The sequence below is a fragment of the Bubalus bubalis genome, chromosome 2 (assembly GCF_019923935.1).
Source record: "Bubalus bubalis isolate 160015118507 breed Murrah chromosome 2, NDDB_SH_1, whole genome shotgun sequence".
Classification (NCBI taxonomy): domain Eukaryota; kingdom Metazoa; phylum Chordata; class Mammalia; order Artiodactyla; family Bovidae; genus Bubalus; species Bubalus bubalis.
This window is the reverse complement of record NC_059158.1, coordinates 146,734,697-146,758,532: the sequence shown is the minus strand read 5'-3', so window position 1 is coordinate 146,758,532 and position 23,836 is coordinate 146,734,697. Positions and strand designations below refer to the sequence as shown.

Below are 23,836 nucleotides of genomic sequence, written 5' to 3'. Positions count from 1 at the left end.
AAGGCGATCCAACCAGTCCATCCTAAAGGAAATCAGTCATGAATAGTCATTGGAAGGACTGATGCTGAAACTGGAATACTTTGGCAACCTAATGCGAAGAACTGACTCATTGGAAAAGATCCTGATGCTGGGAAAAACTGAAAGCAGGAAGTGAAGGGGAGGACAGAGGATGACATTGTTGGATGGCATCATCGACTCCATGGACATGAGTTTGAGTAAGCTCTGGGTGTTGGTGATGGACAGGAAAGCCTGGCATGCTGGGGTCGCAAAGAGTCGGACACAACTGAGCAGCTGAACAGACCTAAAAGAAATTATTAATACAATACAACGTCCATAACATACCCACAGGCTAAATAATGGCCCCTGAAATAAAGCTACATTTAGGAACTAACTGTTACACTGTACTTAATTCTGAAGTAACACATTTTTATTTCTGAAATCATGGTACACTGATCAAGTTTAAATTAATTATGGTTTACACAATATAGAAGCTGAAATTCATGTTTCCCTTTTAGCATCAATGACAGAAAAGGATCCAGTTTCCTTGACTTAGTAGGATAATTGAATGAATCTGTATCAGCACAACCAGTGTCCCTGAATAAAAGATCTAAAGATTTTTTGAGTATGTCAGACCTAAACTGCATATCTTGACATCTTTCATTTGAACTATTAAAATCAGTTAGCAAGTTGAAGGAAGGCCAAACCAATAAATACAGCTTTTCACTAGCGAAATGGGGCTACACTTAGGTTATCAGTTTTATTGGTGATGGTGGTTTAGTTGCTAAGTCGTGTTCAACTCTTGCGACCCCATGGACTGCAGCCCGCCAGGCTTCTCTGTCCATGGAATTCTCCAGGAAAGAATACTGCAGTGGATTGCCATTTCCTTCTCCAGGGAATCTTCCCCACCCAGGGATCGAGCCTGGGTCTCCTGCATTGCAGGCAGATTCTTTACCACCTGAGCCACCAGGGAAGCTCGTAGAAAAGCATAATCACACTGGCAAGATCCTTTTCCCCTTAAGATCTAGTAATGCTAAAGAAAAACCTACAAATATTGTATATATACAATATGGATGTATCTCAATGAAGAACGTTGAAGCCCTGCAGATACAGTTTAAAAGAAACAGGAGTCTGGTATGTATTTAAATCAGCAGGCAGTTTTTTTTAAAACTGGATTAAAGTTAATGAAATCTCATTCTCTGTAACACTTTTGAAAGAAAGATCAATTGTATTTTGTGTGTGATTATTTAGGTTAATCCCACTCAAAGGCTGAGATAATCTATTAGAACTTCTTTCTAACTACCCAGGGGGAATATGACATTGACAACACTACTTTGAAACACACAGAAAATAACTACATCGTCATCTTTCCAATTTTTAAAAAGGAAATAAGAAGACAGCATTGTATGTTTGCCACATTCATCCTTGCAATATTTTAAGCTGCTGACATGAGACACAATCATAAAAAATAAATGGGACACGATTGAAGGTAGCAAAGGGTATATATATATTGTGCTAAATTATGTAATATAAATTAAGATGAAGCTCTTCCACAACAAAGGGACAAAGGGCACTTAAAAAAAAAAAAAAACAACCCTAACACTAATTTTAAATGAATATTAAAAGTCCTGAAAAATAAGGCTATAGCAAAATAGATGAAGGTTCATTTTTTCCACCAGTTAGGAAAGCTATGTACACTAAGTGCCAAATATAACTTCAACTGAAGCACTGAATCTTCAACCAGCCCTTAACAGAAACACCTTTAGTCTACTTCATTACCTCATAATTTGTTAGAGAATCGAGTCTTCATTCTATCCGAATACGGTACACCAGAAAACAAACTTCTCAAATCATATGTTCTGATAGGTCTACACGGCTTTCTCTGTTGTCTTCTAGGGTGTTTTTTATTACCATTCTTCTTACTTCGTGCAACGCTGGAAGAGGTCTGCACACGTTGCTTAGGAGAAGAACTTGCTATAGCTCGTGACTGCTCTTCAGCTCCTGCTGACAGAACTGAGGTGTTTGAGAGCATATTAGCTGGTTTCTTCACCTTCTTTAACCTACTAACATTAGCTTTTTTCTTCTTAATATGCATCCTAACAAAAGTGCTCCTGGACTGATATTTGTGACGCAAAAAAACAGAGTATTTTGGAATATACTTTTTAATTATATCACTTAGTTTGCTCTGAATCCAAATCGACCGTTTTTCTGAAGCAATTCTGATATTTTGCTGGGGAATAACTGATCTATAACCTTTTTTGGGAAAATCCGGCTTGTTATTAGTTAATACCTTCCTTCTCTGATTTTTGCTTTTATTTTTCAAAAACTTTTTTCTAAACGATTTTGATGAGGTATTGGCAACATCACGACTTGAAAAAGTTGACTGGAAATTACTTTCCCTTGAAATTTCACTAGAACTAAAAATCTTGGATTTTTCTGGAAACACAGAAGATTCACTGGCCCCCTGACCTGACTTTAGGTCATGTCCTACTGACACTGTCATAAAAGGTACTGATGCAGAGCTTTGTACATAAGGATCATTACCTTCTGCATTAGAATTTAAGTGGTTAACATGCATTTCAACACAATTATTCCTGTCAGACCCTGGTACTTCTATGTTCAGAGGAGGATCAATTACAATTTGCTTATTCAATGGGTCATAACAATTAAAGGAAGTCTGGTTAAATTTGTACTGTATGTTAATATCCCAATTATTTCTACTACAGTGCCTCCTTTTAGAAACGTGGTTGGATTCACCTTTCTTCAACTTAATATTTGAAGAAAGAATATAAATTAAGGTATTTGCCTGCAAAGGCTTCAAAACGCCAATACATGATTCAGGAAATTCATTTTTTTTAACTTTCTCTCTTGTTTTCCAGTTGTTTTGTAAAAGTAAACACTTCCTTACTGGAGAGTCTTTCTCTTGTCCTCTAATTCTTTTTGTCCCTGGTTGACTTGTGAGATTGGTTTGAGTTCCATGGCTATCTTTTATAGCCTGGTCTTGAGAGGCCACTTGCCATGTTTGTTCATGATTCCTTTCTGTTGAAGGATGATGGTTAGGTTTATCTAAAGCCACTGAAAAGTCATCAGTATGTGAAATACCACCCTTATTATCATCACAATCTGAGAGAATTTGAATTGATGTGGTGTCCTGATTGAGGTCAGTCCAGGTCATCTTTTTTTCTTCATTCAAAAATTTTTTTTTCCTTTTTCTCATCTCACAGTCACTAACAAAGGAACAGTAGAAATGATCTTTCTTAAATTCCTTCACAAGAGCACTCATTTGCACATCATCTTCTTTCATTATCTGAGACCGCGTTTTCCCCACAAATGAAGGAGGGACGGGAGGCAAGTCTTCAGGAAGTAGTTCATGAAAATCATCTTCTATGACCTCCTTTGCTTTTTCCAAGTTCCTTATAGAATCAACCACAGGAACAGAGTCTGAATGGGAATTATTATGATTTGTTTCTTTCTGGTCAAAAGACATCTTCTTAAATAGGTTGATCTTATTAACAGCTTCTTGAGGCCGGTCATTGCCAGACTGGAGAGAAGGATCACGTTGAAAATTCACCCCAGAACCACAAGGTTCACAGCTCATACTTTCTAGATCAGTATGTTTTAACTTCAAAAGGTTTTCTTGATCAGGCATTTGATGGATTACCAATCCAGGAGATGCATTACAATCCATTGTGGAAACACCAGATTCACAGTTCTTATCTTTTAGGCCAATATTTTCTACATCTTTCCAAAGGCTGACTCCTTTGTCAACCTTCTGCTTTTGCTGAGTTACTGGCTGAGAAGTCTCCTCCCATTCAAAGTTTCTTTTAGGACCACTAGATTGACAGCTCTTATCTTTGGGGTCACTATATTTTGTCTTTTTTTTTTCAGATTCTTGCGACTGGTAAGTCATGGACTGATGAGAGGAATCAATTTGAAAACTCAGTTCAGAAACATAAGGCTCACAGCTTGTCTCTTCCAGAATAATATAGTCTTGCTTCTGCTTTACTACTTTGAAGACCTTTTTGGAATGGTTTGTCACTGATTGAGGAGAGGCTTCACAAATATATCTTAGTTCAGAATCACAAGAGTCACAGTTCTCATCTAGGTCAAAACTTTCTGCATTTATACAGCTGATTTCTTTGGCAGTCCTTTGAGGTGAATCAATCACTGGCTGAAAACGGACATCAGAATCTGAAATCATTTCACAGTCATTATCCCTTGCCGTCAGGTCCATAAACAGCATCTTATCTGTTTCTCTGTCTGACTCTTCAAGTTCGTTTATCACTATTTGAAGAGGAACATCAGAATCACACATTATTTCAGAATCCCTAGGTTCACTAACCTCTTCCATGCCAAGACACTTTTCCATCTGAAGATTTATCTCTTTGCAAGCCACCTGAGGTTGGTCAACTCCTAACTGAAGATGAACACCAGAATCACATTTTATTTCAGAAACACTAAGTTCACAGTTCTTATTTTCTAGGTCATTCTGATCCTCCTCTTGCAAGTTTATTTCTTTGACAGCCACAGCAGAATGACCAGCTACAAAGTCAACATCAGAATCATAACTTACTTCAAAATCACCTAGTTTGTATCTCTTATCTTCCAGGTAAATATGGTCTTCCTCCCAAAGACCTATTTCTTTAACAGCTTTTCTTTGAAGCTGGCCAGTCACTGACTGAAGAGGATATTCAGAAACAAAATTTATCTTAGGACCACAAGGATCATTGCTTTTATCTTCCAAATTGGTTTGCTGCTCTTCCAAATCGTGGTGTGGCTCAACCACTGACTGGAGAGGGGTATTTGAAACAAAAATTATTTCAGAATCATTAGGTTCATAGCTCTTAGCACTCAGACAAACAGGTCCCTCCCTCAGAAGATTCATTTCTGTAACAGCCTCTTGAACTTCATTAGCCACAGACTGAAGAGGTCCATCAGAAACAAAGTCTATTTTTGAATCACTAGGTTTGACAACCTTATCTTCCAAGTCAACATGCTCCTTCAGAAGGTTTACATCCTTAACAACTTCAGTTTGGCCAGCCACTGACTGAAAATGGACATCAGAGTCAGATACAATTTCAAAATGCTTAGGTTCATCTCTCTTATCTTCCATGTCAACTTCATCCCTCCAAGGGCTTATTTCTTTAGCAGTTTGTCTAAGCTGGTTGGCCACTGATTGAAAGGGGTCATCAGAATTAAAATTTATTTTAGAACCACAAGATTGATTGTGCTTATCTCCTAGTTCAGTATGCTTTTGCTCCAAAATAGTTATCTGAGGATGATCAACTACTAACTGATCCGTGAGATCAGAATTCAAACTCATTGCAAAACCACTATCTTGCCTGTTCTTATCTTTCAAGTACACATGATTTTCATTCTTGAGGTTTATTTGTTTAACAGCCACTTTAGGTTGACTGGACACAGATGGAAGAGAAACATCAGAATTATATATTAATTCAGAATCATTAGGTTCATCAACCTTATTCTTCAGGCTCATATCCTCTTCTTTCTGCACTTTTGTTTCTTCAACCATTTCCTGATATTGTTCGGTCAATGGCTGAAGAGGGTCAGCAGAATCAAAATCTATTTTACCATAACTAGATTCATTGTTTGTATCTTCCAAATGAACATGTTTTTCCTTCAAAAGGACTAGTTGAGGTTGGTCAATGACTAAATGAAGAAGGTTATTAGTATTCAATTTTTTTTCAAAGCCTCTGGGTCCAGTACTTTCATCTTTTGGGTCAACATGGTCGTCCTTCAAAACAGTTGTCTGAGGTTTTTCATTCATTGACTGAAGAGGGACATCAGAGCCCAAAATTATTTCAGAACTACTATATTTACCACTCTTGTTCTCTAGAACAACATGTTCTTCTTTCTGAACACTTATTTCTTTAACAGTTATTTGAGGTTCAGTCATTGAATAATCAGAATCTAAACTTATTTCAGAACCACTATATTCAGCACTTTGACCTTTTAACTTAGCATGCTTTTCTTTTTGAAGCCCTAGTTCTTTCACAATCAGTTCCGGTCTGTGAGTCACTGACTGAACAGGGGTATCAGTATCCAAACTTGTTTCAGAAACTTTTAACTCATTACTCTTATCTGTTAAATTCACATGTTCTTCTTTTTGGTTTATTTCTTTAATAGCTATAGAAAGATGACCAGTCACTAAATGAAAAGTAATACCAGATTTCAAACTGTTTTCAGAAACAACAGGTACATTATCCTTATTTTCTAAGTGTATATTCTCCCCTTTCTGAAGGTTTCTTTCTTTAATAGGATCTTCAGAATGTCCAGTCATTGAACGAAAAATATCATAATCAAACATTTCAGAATCACTAGATTCATTTCCCTTATTTTCTAAGTGTACCCACTCTTCTTTTTGAGGATTTAGGTTTTTAACAGCTTCTTCTGGCTGCTTAATCACTGAGTGAAAAGGGATATAAGAAGCCAAACTCATTTCAGAACTGGTGGGTGCATCATCTTTCTCTCCTAAGTGTGTACACACTTCTTTCTGAATGAATGTTTCTTTCACCACTACTTCAGGTTGATAAGTCCCTGAATGAAGAGGCACACCAGAATCAAAAGTTATTTCAGAAACACAAGATTCATTACTCTTATTTTCCAGATCAATAGGATCTTCCTCATAAACAGTTACTTGAGATTGGTCAACTACTGGCTGAAGAGGACTATCAGAATAAAAAGTTATTTCAGAACTAATTGATTCAAAGCTCTCATCTTCCAAGTTAACATGCTTCTTATTTATTTCTTCAACATCCAGCTCAGGATACTCAGAAACTGACATAAAAGAAGAATCGGAGTCAAAAGTAGACTCACAACTGGAACATCCATAGCTCTTAACTTCCATGTCAACATTTAATGCTTTCAGATTTATTTCACCACAAGAGCCCATAGGGTGAGAATCAAAACTGAGATCAGAAATGCCAGACTTAATACTCTTGATCTCCAGGTCAACAGCTACTTCCTGAGTGTTTACCTCTTTAACTGCAACTTGGGATTGGGCAGGCACCAACTGAGGATCTGTTTTCATCAAATGAAACTTTATCTCAGGACCATGAAATTCACAGTTCATATCCACAAGGTCATTCTTTTCTTTCCGAAGACTGATATTTTCAACATCCTTCTGAGGTCCATCAGACACGCTCTCAAGAGAGACATCACAATCAAGATATGCTTTAGCACTACTGGGTTTATAATGACTATCTTTTAGAGAGACAGGCCTATCCTCCAGGTTTCTTTCACTGACAGGCATGTGAGGATGGTTGAAGACTGACTGAAGAGAAACATCACAATCAAAACTTGTTTCAGAACAACTCGATCCATAGTTCTTATCAACCAAGCTAATGTGAACCTTCTTCTGAAGTTCTGTTTCTGTGACAGTCACTGGGAATTGGCCAGGCATTGACTGAAGCGAGAAGATAGAATCAGCACTTATTTCAGAGCTACTAGATCCATAGTTCATATCAACCAAGCCAACGAGCACCCCCTTAGGAAGGTTTACTTCTTTCTCAGGCTGTTGGCGGCAGTCATCAGTTGACTGAAGTGAAGCATCACAATCAAAATTCATCTCAGAATCGCTGGATTCATAGCTTTCATCAACCAGCCTAATATGCATTACCTTCTGAACACTTTCATCTTTCACTTGAGTTTTGCTGGTAGTCACCTGAAGGGAGTCATCACAATCAGAGCTTCTTTCAGAAATATAAGATGTATTATTCTTATATTGCAAATCAGTATGTACTTCCTTTGAAAGGTTTATTTCTTCAACAGTCACTTTGGATTGGTCCATCAGTGAATAAAAAGAGGAAGTGCCATCAAAACTTACTGCAGAATCTCTTGATCCACAGTTCTTATCTTCTTGGTCAATCTGCTCCCCCTTCCCAAGGTCTGGTTCAGTCTCTTCACAGTGATCAGATGCTGACTGAAGAGAGCCACCAGCAAACTTCATTTCAGAACTCACTGCGATCTTCTGCTCCCAAAAGGCTGACTTGTTAAAAACCAAATGCTTTCCTTCCTGGTTATGATCAATATTAGAAAAGAATTTCTCATGGTGCTTTGGAATGTCATCTTCCAAGATTCCTTTATTAGAAGGCATGTCAGTTTTACTTAGGTTGACTACTGGATTTACTGCAAATTTAGAAAGAGATTCCAATTTTAAAGAGTTTTCAGTACCCACAAATTCATGGACTTTAAAGTCAGTTGACAAAGCTTTAGTCTGAGAATTTACATCTTCCTGAAAGGTCAACTTATCTGAGTTTATACATAAAGACTTTCTGTTTAACTCTTTAGGTTTCTGATACGGAACTGAAGAAGTTTCTGGATGGGATGGTAGAATAGGGTTTCTAGAGCCCTTATTTAGCTGTTCTAGGTACTTGTCAGCTTTGTTTGGGTCACATTTGTTAACTAAATCCAAATGGACTCCAAGTGATAAACCAGTAGTAGTGTCAGTTGTAACTGGTCTTTCATGAGAACTTTCAGGTAAACAACTAACAGGAGCATTAGAAATCACTGATGAACATATTACACTTTGTCTATTATTTGTACTGTGACTAACACCAACTGGATTAAACTCTTTCATACTGCTCCCAATTTTCTGAATGAACTCCAAGGGATGCTGTTGTCCTTTCTCCAGTTTTTGAATAACTGATGGTCGATCTGAAACACTATGCATATATTCCTGAGGCCTAGAATACACCTTTTCAATGGGTTCAGATGCCTTGGTAGATATCTCTTCTCTGACTCCAGCAGCATCCTCAGTCTTTATTTCAGGACTAAAATCATCATTAGGAACCACTTCTGAAGGTGACACAGTAGTCATATGAAGTCTCTCATTTTGCAGTGATCTAAAAAATAAGGGGGAAAATTCCATTAAAATATTTTGACATCCGTTTAAGATTTTTCAATGCATAATAAATTCTATGTTCTTTCTACCCTGGGCCAGATTCCTAGAACAGAGAGTTTCAAAATAAATTAATTTTGTAACATTTGGCTAAGGACAGAAAAGAAGGTAGAATCATAAAATCAAACAAGTTGAAAATCCCAAAGGATTCTATGAAACCAGCATCACCCTGATGCTATACCAAACAAAGATATCACACACACACAAAAAATTACAGGTCAGTATCACTTATATTGATACATAGACATAAAAATGCTCAACAAAATATTAGCAAATCAAATCCAACAATTCATTAATGGATCATACACCATGATCAAGTGGGATTTACCCCAAGGATGTAAGGATTTTTTAATATCTGCAGAATCAATCACTGTGGTATACCACATTAACAAACTGAAGAATAAAAACCATATGATCATCTCAGTAGATGCAGAAAAAGCTTTTGACAAAATTCAACATCTATTTATGATTTCAAAAAAACTCTCCAGCAAGAGGGCATAAAGGGAACATATCTAACAAAATAGGCTATTTATGACAAATCCACAGCTAACATCATACTCAACAGTGAAAAGTCTAAAGCATTTCCTCTAAGACAAGAAAAGGATGAACAAGACAAGGATGCCCACTCTCACCATTTTTATTGAACAGTTTTAGAAGTCTTAGTCACAGAAACTAGAGAAGAAAAAGAAACAAAAGGAATCCAAAATGGAAAGGAAGAAGTAAAACTGTCATTGTTTGCAGATGAATACTATACATAGAAAATCTTAAAGATACCACCAAAAAAAATTAGCACTCATCAATGAATTGATAAAGTTGCAGGATACAAATTAATATACAGAAATCTACTGCATACACTAACAACAAACTATCAGAGAAATTAAAGTAACAATCCCATCTACCACCTCCTCAAAAAAGAATTAAATACCTAGGAATACACCTACCTAAGAAAACAAAAGATCTGTACTCAGAAAACTATAAGACACTGATGAAAGAAACTGACAGAGGTACAAACAGATGGAAAGATACACTGTGTTCCTGGAAGAATCAATGTTGTTAAAATGAATATACTACCCAAGGCAATCTACAGAGTCACTGAAATCCCTATCTAAACACCGAAGGTTTTCTTCACAGAACGAGAGCAAATAATTTTAAAAGTTGTATGGAAACACAAAAGACCCTCAACAGCCAAAACAATCTTGAGAAAGAACAGAGCTAGAGGAATCATGCTTCCTGACTTCATGCTACAGTAATCTACACAGTATGGTACTGGCACAAAAATAGATACATAGATCAATGAAACAGAACAGTGTTCAGAAGCAAACCTACACACTTATGCTTAATCTATGACAAGTGGAAGTCACTCAGTTGTGTCTGCCCCTTTGGGACCCCATGGACTGTAGCCTGCCAGGTTCCTCTGTCCATGGAATTCTCCAGGCAAGAATATTGGAGTAGGTTGCCATTCCCTTCTCCAGGAGATCTTCCCAACACAGGGATCGAACCTGGGTCTTCTGCACTGCAGGCAGATTCTTTACCATCTGAGCCACCAGGGAAGCCCAAATCTATGACATAGGAGGCAAGACAGTCTTTTTAATAAGTGATGCTTGGAAAATGAATAGCTAGCTACATGAAAAAGAATGAAATTAAAACTTTCTCTTAACACCATATACGAAAATAGACTCAAAATGGATTAAAACCCTAAATGTAAGACCAGATACTATAAAACTCCTAGAGGAAAACACAGGCAAAACACTGACATAAATCACAGCAATATTTTTTTGGATCCACCTCACAGAGCAATGGAAATAAAAGCAAAAATTAATGAACAGGACCTAATTAAACTTTAAAACTTTTCACAACAAAGGATATCATCAACAAAATAAAAAGACATCAAGCATACCCAAATTTAGAAAACATCCTACAAAATAACTGGCCAGTACTCTTCTAAAAAGTGTCAAGGTCTTAAAAGCAGAGACAGACTAAGGAGCAATTCAAGAGTATGGCAAAGTACAGAAATGTGACAATTCAATGCGCTGAGTGGTCCTGGATGGAATGTTGGTCCCCAAAACAGGACATTAGTAAACACAACTGACAAAATCTGAATGAGTTCTATAAACAGTATGGATGGTATCATGGTGATTTCATGGATTTGATCACTATACTGTGGTTATTTTATTTTTCTTATTTATTTTTGGCTGCACTGGGTCTTCCTGGCTAGTGTGCAGCCTTTCTCTAGTTTCAGGGAACACGGCTACTCCTCCTTGAGGGGCATGGGCTTCTCACTGCACTGGCTTCTCTTGTGGTAGAGCACAGACTCTAGACCCGCGGGCTTCAGTAGTTGCGGCTCACAGGCTCTAGTTGTGGCACACAGGATTAGTTCCTCCATGGCATGCGGATCTTCCCGGACCAAGGATCAAACCCGTGACCCTTGCACTGGCAGGCAGATTCCTATCCACTATCACTAGGGAAGTCCACTGTGGTTATTTTAGATTTAACATTTGGGGAAGCTAGGTGAACGTTACACAAGAAAAATTCCTTGTACCAGTTTGCAACTAAATTTTTTAAGTCTGAAATTATTCTAAAATGAAAAGTTAAAAAATAAAAAATATTTTAATGTCCATAAACTTTAGCCCAAAAGCTCACAGTCTAGAAGTCTACTCCACAGAAAGAGCTGGATGTACAAATATGTTTGTTAAAGCATTTTTTATATACACTATAAACTGGTAATTTATACTGACCTCAAGATAGGTTAATTCCATCTTTCCACCAGCTAAGAAAACAAATATTTTTTCCTAACTTTTCCCCATCATAAATTTTTAGTCATTTGCTAAGTTTTAGGTTGGTGACTTGCAAAGTGTGCAAGAAGTTTACCCTTTATTCTGCTGCTAGGACCAAAGTCAACTAATACTGTACAGGTGTGCTAATGATCTACGTTGCTTTACCTTAACAGCTGTAGCAGCAAACTCATCCGAGTACATAATCTGATTTTCTACCAAAGTTCTTCTTCAACATAGGACATTAACTTTTTAAAATGTTATCAAAACATTTTTTATTAAAACAATCAAAATATATTAATAAAAGAGTAAGCTATCAAGATACTGACAAATTATAAAAATAATCAATTCTGTTTTACAGAGTAGCATAGAGTTAGCAAATAGTTCCATTAATGTGGAATAAATGTTTACCTTGACTATCCTTACTTAGCTACTATCACCAACTTTTGGTTACTAATCTTGTTAAAGTTATGTTTGTTCCCACCTTTTTACCCTGCTTAATCCTGTGACATCCTTGATGATACATATTTACCAGCCTGACTTTTCTTTAGAAAAAGCATAGTATAGTCCATATCTTTTAGAGTGAGATTTTTTTTTACTTAACCTAGGAAAAATTTTTGAACAACTGCAAAGATAAGTTACTAGATAAAGGTTCACTTTATATTCCCTGATTCAAAGATTCACTTTAGGAAATATTAAGATGTTAACACAAACATCTACTGTAATATATAACTACGTACTAATATTCCCTAGAGAAGGGCATGGCACCCCTCTCCAGTATTCTTGCCTGGAGAATCCCACGGACAGAGGAGGCTGGTGGGGCTGCAGTCCACAGGGTCGCACAGAGTGGCACACAAATGAAGCAACTTGGCACACATGAATATACTAATATTATTTCACTCAGTTACTCCACCTGCTTTCCTGATAATGACATGGGTGGTGCTGCAGTACATCCCGCAAGAAACGTTCCATCAAACTAGCAGCACCCATCCGTTGTCTTTTCTGTGTGATCAAGGATCTGTGACAGTCACTGCATAGATGCTAGGAAGTAAGAAGAAAACGAACATTTCTAAATATTCTAATGGGTAAACATACTAACGGGTAATACTCATTAGTAGTGAGAGCATCACAATATAAATTCATCATACTCCTGGTAAAAGTATAAATTGATATACCCTTTATATAAAGCAATTCTAAAATACTCATCTGAAAACCATTTAAGGGGAGTGCAAATCAATGCAGAATATTAGAGGACATAGAGCTCACTTCTCCCCATGAACATATCAAAAATACATCTACATGTGAAACAATTCTCCCTGAAAACTAACTGGAAATGAGTAAAAGGACTCCTGCACAACCATGGCTGTAAGAAAGATACACAGGAAGGGCAGGAAGGGTACGAAGGGAAGAAAAACAAGCAAGTGGTTTGTACCTGTGCTCAGGGGAGGGGATTCAAAGGCAAAGGGAGACCAGTCTCTCTATCGGGAGGGTAAATGACCCGTACAACCATTGTGTTTTTCACTTTCAGTACAGTATTCAATAAATTACATGTTACCCAATCATTATAAAACAGGCTTTGCATTAAATGATTTTGCTCAACCGTAGGCTGATATAAGTATTCCGAGTACTTTTAGGGTAGGCTAGGTAAGCTGTGATGTTCAGTAGATTAGGTGTGTTAAACGCATTATCAATTTCAGAGACTTTCAAATTATGATCAGGATGTAATCCCACCCTTCTGCCTCAGGGTCTCTATCCTTGCCCCTCTAACCTAGAAATTCTGCCCCTCAAGATATAAGCAAGTCTGATCCTCACATTTCATTCAAATCTCAGCTCAAATGTCACTTCTGTAACCTCACCTGGCCACTCTACCTAAAATCACACCTTCTTCCCCATTTTACTTTCCTCATATCATTTTATCACAGTCTGACACACAATGTACTAAATTTATGTGACTACTTATTTTCTGTCTTAGTGCATCAAACTGTAAGCTTCATGAATAAAAGAAACTGATTTTGTTCACAGCCATACAAGCCACATCTCCTCATTAGTAGATTCTCAATATTGATTGTGTAAAAGAAGCGAAAGTTATGAGTAGGTCCCTTGTGGTATAACCATAGTAATAGGATCTTCTCACCTGCTCCAGGTTATTATAGAATACACAACAAAAACTGCAATATCCTGATCTGTTCTGCATGTTGAAAAACCAAAGTCAGATGGCAATTGTCCTTGAATACTCAAACTGGAAGAAAAGAAAAATGACAAAAACACAATAATTCCTTACTACCATGAGGAAGATAGCTATGATAACACCATAGAACAGAAATTCATTCTTGAGTCCTACTCACTAGTATTTCTAATAATTATGAGAATAGAAAGGGCTACCATGTGCTACTGAACCAATCAGTGAGCCCGCAATTAACTGAGACCTATCTTCACCATTGCAACGGAAAGAATAAAATACTTAGGAATATATCTACCTAAAGAAACTAAAGACCTATATATAGAAAACTATAAAACACTGGTGAAAGAAATCAAAGAGGACACTAACAGATGGAGAAATATACCATGTTCATGGATTGGAAGACTCAATATAGTGAAAATGAGTATACTACCCAAAGCAATCTATAGATTCAATGCAATCCCTATCAAGCTACCAACAGTATTCTTCACAGAGCTAGAACAAATAATTTCACAATTTGTATGGAAATACAAAAAACCTCGAATAGCCAAAGCGATCTTGAGAAAGAAGACTGGAACTGGAGGAATCAACCTACCTGACTTCAGGCTCTACTACAAAGCCACAGTTATCAAGACAGTATGGTACTGGCACAAAGACAGAAATATAGATCAATGGAATAAAATAGAAAGCCCAGAGATAAATCCACGCACATATGGACACCTTATCTTTGACAAAGGAGGCAAGAATATACAATGGATTAAAGACAATCTCTTTAACAAGTGGTGCTGGGAAATCTGGTCAACCACGTGTAAAAGAATGAAACTAGAACACTTTCTAACACCATACACAAAAATAAACTCAAAATGGATTAAAGATCTCAACGTAAGACCAGAAACTATAAAACTCCTAGAGGAGAACATAGGCAAAACACTCTCTGACATACATCACAGCAGGATCCTCTATGACCCACCTCCCAGAATATTGGAAATAAAAGCAAAAATAAACAAATGGGACCTAATTAACCTTAAAAGCTTCTGCACATCAAAGGAAATTATTAGCAAGGTGAAAAGACAGCCTTCAGAATGGGAGAAGATAATAGCAAATGAAGCAACTGACAAACAACTAATCTCGAGAATATACAAGCAACTCCTACAGCTCAACTCCAGAAAAATAAATGACCCAATCAAAAATGGGCCAAAGAACTAAATAGACATTTCTCCAAAGAAGACATACAGATGGCTAACAAACACATGAAAAGATGCTCAACATCACTCATTATCAGAGAAATGCAAATCAAAACCACTATGAGGTACCATTTCACACCAGTCAGAATGGCTGCGATCCAAAAGTCTACAAGTAATAAATGCTGGAGAGGGTGTGGAAAAAAGGGAACCCTCTTACACTGTTGGTGGGAATGCAAACTAGTACAGCCACTATGGAGAACAGTGTGGAGATTCCTTAAAAAACTGGAAATAGAACCGCCTTATGATCCAACAATCCCACTGCTGGGCATACACACTGAGGAAACCAGAAGGGAAAGAGACACGCATACCCCAGTGTTCATCGCAGCACTGTTTATAATAGCCAGGACATGGAAGCAACCTAGATGTCCATCAGCAGATGAATGGATAAGAAAGCTGTGGTACATATACACAATGGAGTATTACTCAGCCATTAAAAAGAATACATTTGAATCAGTTCTAATGAGGTGGATGAAACTGGAGCCTATTATACAGAGTGAAGTAAGCCAGAAAGAAAAACACCAATACAGTATACTAACGCATATATATGGAATTTAGAAAGATGGTAACAATAACCCTGTGTACGAGACAGCAAAAGAGACACTGATGTATAGAACAGTCTTATGGACTCTGTGGGAGAGGGAGAGGGCGGGAAGATTTGGGAGAATGGCATTGAAACATGTAAAATATCATGTATGAAACGAGCTGCCAGTCCAGGTTCGATGCACGATACTGGATGCTTGAGGCTGGTGCACTGGGACGACCCAGAGGGATGGTATGGGGAGGAGGGAGGAGGGTTCAGGATGGGGAACACATGTATACCTGTGGCAGATTCATTTTGATATTTGGCAAAACTAATACAATTATGTAAAGTTTAAAAATAAAATAAAATAAAAATATTTTAATTCTAATTATTTTAAACACTCAACTGTCAAAAAATATAAAGAGAATGACTCTAATATTATTTCTGATAAGATTGTCTACAACAGGAAAAGTTTATTCACTAAAATCAGTGTTCAAACATTGAAATCACAACCTTAAAACCAATGAGAATAACAAAGCTTCATTAAATCAAAATTCTATCATAACATTCACTTACCCATTACTTTTTATTATGAGAAACTTTGATAGTGTCTGACTTCTCACTTATAAGGAAAATAAATCAATTAAATCAGCCTCTGAAATAAAGAATATTAAAAAAAATTATTTACTTAAAATTTGATCTTTTTTCCTTTAATTTCCTTTACTTATTAACCTGAAGCAACAAAATAAAAGAAACTTTAAGTTGCATTCACAGATATGGCAATTTTCAGGCTGAGATAACTCTAGAGTTTAAACCTAAACTCTGAAGATAGTTAAATAAACTTTTAAGTGCTTTATTTAAAATATAATCAAAACATTCATTGAATAAAAGGCAAAATGAAAGTATGAGTTAACCATCTCACACACATGCGCGCAAAATTTAAATTTTATCTTTAACCCTTATGGTAACTCCCAAGGCATTATTACCTGCCATTTCCATTATCTCTAGTGCCATATATATGCCACAATGAAACAGACCTATAATAAACCAAAAGCACCCATTGGCATTTTCAAAAATTCACATGCTAGGACCCCAAAAACATGGAACCAAAATCCCCTAGTAGGAAGCAGGCACATGCATATTACACAAATTTAAAACGTTCCAAGATGATTCTGATACAGGTTGAACCAATAACATGTCATTTTTCATGTAGTAACAAAATCCTTAAAGGTACCATTTCTTTGGGGCCTGGGATGATATTAAATGACCAAATGGCTCTTTTTATACAAACTCTGAATTCCATTGGTACCTGGTATTTTTATAAAGTAACAAATCATTTACCTTGAGCAGAAAAGATCAGATATTTCATCAGCTATATTTAGTCCTGGCAAACATCTATAAATCAAAATAAAACTGTTTAACAACAAAAAAAAAGATAAGCCCTCTAAGTGTCTACCATTAACTAAATAAACACCCTCAAGTCACAATTTAAATTTGAAAAGTGACACAATTATGTATCCAATAACAGAAGAAAATTAACTTTTGAACACAAAGCATTTTATATGCTATGACTCACTGAATCCCACATGACCTCTTAAGACGTCCTGGAACAGAGCAACTCTGATGGTTCACTGAACCCACCGTCAAATACTTCACATCTCTGGGTTCTCGGAACAGTAGCTGTAAGAACGCAAGGCACACCTGTGCCTCTGGTAGGGTTAAGAACAAAGACGCCATCAAACCCAAAATGAACTTTATGAGAAACTTTTCAAAGAAATATTTATGTGAAATTTAAGTTTGGGTCTTGTACTAACCACACCAACACTTAGCTCTTGTGTTAGTTTTAGTTTAAAAAAAAAATACTGTCATTTCCCTATCAGCTATCTATATCAATTGACAGTTCAGCCAAATTATCAATGTTTTATTCCTCCACATTGTTGTGAGCCAAGTGTTGACTCCCCCACTCCCCCAATCCCTTATCCAGAATCACTGGTTAGCAAAAAAATTCCAACACTTGGACTCAACACCTGACACCATTGTCTGATCAAGGAATAAACATTTAGCTCCTACCCTGGTTAAAGGTCCATGCTAGGAGCATGAAGGGATAGAAAGAAATACAAGACAAGCTTTCTTGCTCTCAATAAGTTTAAATGGAACTGGGAAATAAATATAAAAATATGAGGTGGTATCTGAGAAATGTCTAGGCACAAATAATACGTGCAAATGGGTTTAGTTGCAAAATTCAGTTTTAGCTGTAGGAACCAGGATGTCATAGCAGATATGGTTTTATAACTGGACATTGGGAACCGCAAAGAATTTGCTGACACAATTGTCAGGAACAGATATTCCAAGGATCACAGAGATAAAAGTACAAAAGCAAGAAAGCTCAAGGTACCTTTGGAGATGGTAAGTTGACAAGTTCAGCTGGAGCTACGTTTTCACTTAAGAATTTAAGGGGCATTAGAGCAAGAAAAGCAGACTGAAGTTTGACATAATAGGATTTAAAAGCAGGGATCCCCAAACTCTGGGACCTAATGCCTGATGATTTGAGGTGGAGTTGATGCAATAATAAAAGAAAGAAATCAGTGCGCAAGAAACGCAGTGTGCTTGAATCATCCCAAAACCATCTCCCTCACCCCCTTCTTTGTGGAAAAACTGTCTTCCACGAAACCTGTCCCGGGTGCCAAAAAGTTTGGGAACCCCTGATTTAGACCATATCTTTAGGCAGCATATAAATTTTTTGAAAAGCAGTGTATTCAGAGAGTGCTTTAAGAAAATTCTAGAAAAACAGTTCTTCCCTACTCAAAGATGTTTTTCACAGGATTAGGAATATAGCTTTAAACTATTCAGCGCCAGTTCCTAGAATATTGAAGAATTAGTTAATACCCAAAACATTTAAGTTCAAAGAGTCAGTATCCCTTAGAGCAAAGACTTAGTTCCATTTATGCTTATAAATTAGGAAAACACACATTAACTTTTTTTAAGAAATGACTTTTATTAATTTTATTATGAAATTTATTGACTTATTTTATTATGAAAGTAAAACAAAATTATAGCACATTTATAAAAATTAAGAAAGAGCGAGCGTAGGAATCAGCCATAATCCCACTACCCACCATTCAATTTGCCATATAATCTTGTTCTAAACATGTTTTTACAAAAATGGAATGATACTACCCATTCTGTTTTATAGTCTCCTCTCTTTTAACCATATATGATGAATACCTCTATATGATAATATATATAATTCCAAAACAGAATATTTAGACTACATACTATTTCATTTTATCAGTGTAAGATAAAAGTCCTCTTGCCTAACAAGAAAAGACCCAGCAGTTGGTGAGTTAACTTTTTAAAAATTTGTCAATAAGATGATTTGTAAAATACATACACATATAACCTTAATATTTTATCCAACTTAAAACATACAAATTAATACACTCTTGATTTAAGATCAAGATGGGCATTTTTGCTTCACTGAGGTCTCTTTGTGGACAAGTCAGCTTGAGTTCCGAGTCTTTTTTCATATTTTCATAAACACATTTGATTTACCCTCAAGGAGTTACTGAAACCAAGTCCCCCTAAAACTGAGTTCCTCAAATGACTTTTATAATTAACCTTTCTATCCAAAACTTTATTCCCTTTCTTATCCCACCCCTGGTCCCTTTAGGACTGCAGTAAGTATCAAAGAAAAGGGGGGTACTGAGACCCAGCAGGACCCTGAGGGGCCCTCCCAGGTGCAAAAGCCCCTCCATGTCTCCAATTTCTTGTTTGTAGAAAAAGGCTTTAGCCTCCTAGACCTTCCCTGAGTTCCAAAAAGCAAAGAGGGAAATGAGAATGCAGAACCAAAGGAAAAGCAGTTAGTCAAGAAAAGTAAGTATAGCTTAAACAATATTTCAGTGATAAAACAATCGTAGGGGGTGTGTGTGTGTGGGTGTGTGTGTGTGTCTATAATAATCTGAAGCATAACTTCCAGCTTTTTTTTTTTTTTTGCAGAAACTAAGAGCCCTCCCACACTCAGGCCAGGGATGGGTGGAGCTGACTACATGCTGAAAGCAGGTAGACTGAAAGCAGGTAGACTGGCTGGAACCAGAAGGTTAAGGATTAAGAGTTCTGAGCCATCACCCAATTATCTCACCACAAACCAATCAGAAAAAAGTCCATCAACCCTCATCCCAAATGTTGTGTTGTCCTTAAAAGACACTTCCTGAAAGTCATCAGGGAGTTTGGTTCTTTTGAACACGAATTGCCTTTTTTCCTTGGTTGGCACCCTGCAAATAAAAGCTGTAGTTTCCTTTACAACCTGGTGTCAGTAGACTGGCTTTGCTGTGCAGCAGGCGAGCAGACCCAAGTTCGGTTCGGTAACATTTCCATTTTGGTTCCTCTAAAACAGAATAAGAACTTAAAGACATTTTCAAAACCGAAAGCAGTATTACAATTAATGCTTAAGAATTTCCTAAACCTTTTACAGTTGTGATACCCAATTAAGTACTTTTGCAACAGCCTTTTTTTGAGGCCAAAGCATTTATTTTTCATAAAAATAACAATGCTACAAAAAAAATGACAGTGTTTACACTCTTTTTTCATTGATTTATGTAATATTTAAAACTGCAAAAAACAATCTGGGGCAGGGAATAGAGATCTCTGAAGTGCTTGAGATAACCAGCAGAACTAACTCAAAACAGAAATAAAGTTGTGCTTTTTTTTTTTCCCCAGAACTATTTCTTGCATATCTAAGATCTGTACCTACTGCAGAGATAAATAAACACATTGCTGAAATGCCTTGAGTTAGAAGCATGTGAGTTTCTCAAGCTGCGACAATGAATAAGAACCAAATCCAGAATCCCTGTGAGAAATATTTTTCAATTGCCCGACAACAGAGACATCAGCTTAACAGGAAATAAGGAAAGACTGGGACTTTTTCTGATGGTCCAGTGGTTAAGACTGCGCTCTCAATGCAGGAGGCACAGGTTTGATCCCTGGTAATGAAAGTAAGATCCTACATGCCCTATAGAGGGGCCAAAATAAATAAATTAATAAGTGAAAGTGAAAGTCTCGACCAACTCTTTTCGACCCCGTGGACCACAGAGTCCATGAATTCTCCAGGCCAGAATACTGGAGTGGGTAGCCTTTCCCTTCTCCAGGGGATCTTCCCAACTCAGGGATCAAACCCAGGTCTCACGCAAGGCATTCGGATTCTTTACCAGCTAAGCCACAAGGGAAATCCAAGAATACTGGAGTGAGTAGCCTATCCCTTCTCCAGGGGATCTTCCTGACCCAGGAATTGAACAGGGGTCTCCTGCATTGATTCTGCACTGATTCTTTACCAACTGAGCTATCAAGGGCATTTGGTCTACTGAATAAGAAAATCTAAAATATTTTTCTAGCAATAGGAAAACAATAGGGCAGCAATCACAAAATAATGACCAAATGATATTAAAAGACCATCTTAATTCAGGGTACCCCTCTTTATAACATTATTAACTAATTTTCAATTTCCCACTTTTTTGGATTATCTGCCTTATAGAGGTTTACCTCTGATGACAAGAATTATCCTGGATACCCTCACTCAGTCTTAATAGATAACTTCTAGTGAATACTTAACCAAATATGTTCCAGGCACTAAAACAACAGTTTCACATGCATTACTGCATCTGAATATCAAACACCCTTAAAAGGTTGGTGTTCCAATAACTCCCACATTACAAATCAGGAAGTTCAGAGAGAAGCACTCTCTTATTCCAGTCACTCACCAATAACCAGTGTAGCTCCGAAATGACTCTGTCAATCTGAGCAGTTTATGCTCTTAATCTGTGAACTTCTTTCAAAGGCTTTCTCTCTGTATTTTCAGGAATGCTAATTGATTGTTTTAATATTACGTGAAAACATGTAATTAAGAATCTAATGTGCTACAAAACACAAGGTCACATAGACCAAAGAAAAGAGTAAAACTACTGTTAATCTTAATTGCATCATTGCGCCCATTCTTTTTTCTTTTTTCATTTTTTTCCCCTCCCATTCAGAGATGAGTGCTGACAGTACCTTGGATTAGTGATTTCCAAATTTAATTAGCATGGCACACGGGAAGTAACACATTTTATATCATAACCCAGTATATGTAAACACCCAGTATATGTAAACACCACACACACATTAGAACAGCTTAACAAAACACTACCTTCATTACATGTAATGAGCTCTGGTATTTCTGTGTTACCTTATTTTGGCTTATGAAATTAATTTAGTAGTTATGATCTACTAAATTAATTTCACAATTCACTAATGGTTTGAAAGCTGCCATTTTAAAAAACATTATCTCAAGTGATTAAACAAAGCAAACAATATTTTATAGAAAATGGTACTCTGAATTCAGTTTATTTCCATCCAACATCCTGGCCACTGCAGTGACATTTATTAAGCTTTTTAATAGTTTCTCTGCTAAGGTTAGTCACTGGTCAAGACAGAAGAAGAAAATTTTTTGCTGTTCAGGCTTTGGGTCCAAATCAGTGCAATTTGGGAAGGCAGTAGAAAGATGTTTACACATTAATATAGGAAAAGTCTTTCTTGTATTAAAAAACAGGTCATATTAGCAACCCATTCATGAAACACGAATATATGTTTTGTGTCTCAAACAGTTAATAGTGACTCTGTCTTGAGAATAAGGGTTTTATAGCTTTTTTCAACGTTTTTCCCTCCCTGATAGTACATAATCTGCAAAAAAAAAATAGACAAAATTTCAATTTGAAGGGGCAAAAAAAGTGTTTTAGTTCCATGAGAGCTGGTATCTCTTCCACGCGCTGCCAGAATCATGTTAGAACTGGAAAGGGCCTTAGGAGCTCGTGAAAATGACCGCGTGATCTGACCAGATTTACACAACCGTTGCACGATAATAGTAAACCGATCATTAACACAAAAATCTAACGTTTTCAAAGCAAATTCTGATCGCCAGAGGCCGCTGAAGGCCTAGATTTGGGGACAGTTGCACACAACGCGGGACACTGAGAGTGGACACTGGCATCTATGGACAGGTGGCTCCGGGTCTCGGCTCTACAGGCGCCTCTGCACTTCCCCGCGGGCACAAAGCCCTAAATCCGACCTCCACAGGTAGCCCCTCCCCAGCCCCACTCTCAGGCCTCGTCCCGGAGCCCCTCTGATCCAGGGCCCCCGACAGAAGCGCAGGGCAGCCAGCTCGCCACCTCCACCCACGACCCAGGCCCCCTGGATCCCGGCCCGGAGATGCCGGCCCGGCTCCCGCAGGAGGGGCAGAAGGGGACTCGGGGCGAGGGGAAGCCGAGGACCTGCGCGGTAGGCGCCGGCGACTGGCGAGCCGTCTGCGCGTCCGTCGAGAGGAAGAAGGCGCCCGGCCCGAGCCCGCCGGTGTCGCCCGGCCCCGCCCGGCCCGCGCCCGCTCCGCCCCTACTCCGCCCCGCAGCCGTTCTCACCTCGGTGAAAGATTCCCCAATTCCTTCCCGGCCTGGGGTGAAGGCTGAGGACCTGGGAACTGCGCTCCCTTCTACTTCGGTTCCACCGCGGCGTCCGGACCCCAAGGTCGGCCAGACAGCAGCCGCTGCCCGCCGCCCGCGGAGCAAGAAATAGGAGCCGCCGTCTCTCCCGCCTGTGCGGGAGGATAAGCAGAGCGGGAGCGTCACTCGCAGGTCCCCCGTCCCGCATCACCACTGAGCCCACGTAGACATGCCCGGGAAATGCAGCCTCGCGGCTCTCATTAAGGTTTGACGTCAAGGAAGGTGCGAGAACAGGGGCCCCACTGACGCAGGAGCCGCGGGACCGCCCCCTGCCCACCCCTCGCCCCTGTTGCTGGAATGCCCCTTCCTCCCGCCCTAGTGTCCCCTCCCCACGTCTTCCGAAGGAATACTTCCTCAAGGGTCAGGGCCCCAGTCCGGAGCTTGTGAGATCAAACCTGTTTTAAACCGAGCGACTAGACTCCCAGCGCAGCATGGACTCCAAGGTTTTAGCTTTTGAAGACCCCCATAGAAGTTGCTTGCCTATTCAAAGCCGCAGAGCAATTGTAGAAAAGAAAATGGAGCTGTTCAAGGTTTATTTGTGTATTCTTGCAATGTATACTCAAGGCACCCCTTTATAGGATCTTAAGACGAATCCTATTAATACCTCCTTTGACAAATGAGAAGGAAATGGCAACCCACTCCAGTATTATTGCCTGGAGAATCCCATGGACAGAGGAGCGTG

The 23,836-nt window shown here is 38.2% G+C and overlaps 1 protein-coding gene across 2 annotated transcripts; it reads right to left on the bottom strand.

Moving 5' to 3' along the window:
- Nucleotides 1-200: 200 nt before the first annotated feature.
- On the bottom strand, nt 201-23,341 carry ZDBF2 (zinc finger DBF-type containing 2). 2 transcript variants are annotated; one of them, XM_044937621.2, is made up of 5 exons: nt 23,074-23,341; nt 16,208-20,015; nt 13,823-13,927; nt 12,602-12,729; nt 201-8,861 (listed from the first exon to the last, which is right to left on the bottom strand). In XM_044937621.2, exons 3-5 carry the CDS (start codon nt 13,880-13,882, stop codon nt 1,778-1,780), a joined length of 7,272 nt encoding a protein of 2,423 aa, XP_044793556.2. In that variant the 5' UTR covers nt 13,883-13,927; nt 16,208-20,015; nt 23,074-23,341; the 3' UTR covers nt 201-1,777. The 2 variants fall into 2 exon arrangements, with proteins under 2 accessions (XP_044793556.2, XP_044793557.2); XM_044937622.2 differs by lacking the exon at nt 23,074-23,341 and having other exon boundaries at nt 16,208-20,670.
- Nucleotides 23,342-23,836: the final 495 nt, after the last annotated feature.

Bases quoted from the DNA above. Each gene is read 5' to 3' on its own strand.
- ZDBF2 (XM_044937621.2), bottom strand. From the start codon at position 13,882: ATGCAGAACAGATCAGGATATTGCAGTTTTTGTTGTGTATTCTATAAT. The intron at 12,730-13,822 runs GTGAGAAGATCC...CTTACTTCCTAG, and splicing joins TCTATAATAACCTGGAGCAG to CATCTATGCAGTGACTGTCA. The intron at 8,862-12,601 runs GTGGAGTAACTG...CTTATTTTTTAG, and splicing joins TGTCATTATCAGGAAAGCAG to ATCACTGCAAAATGAGAGAC.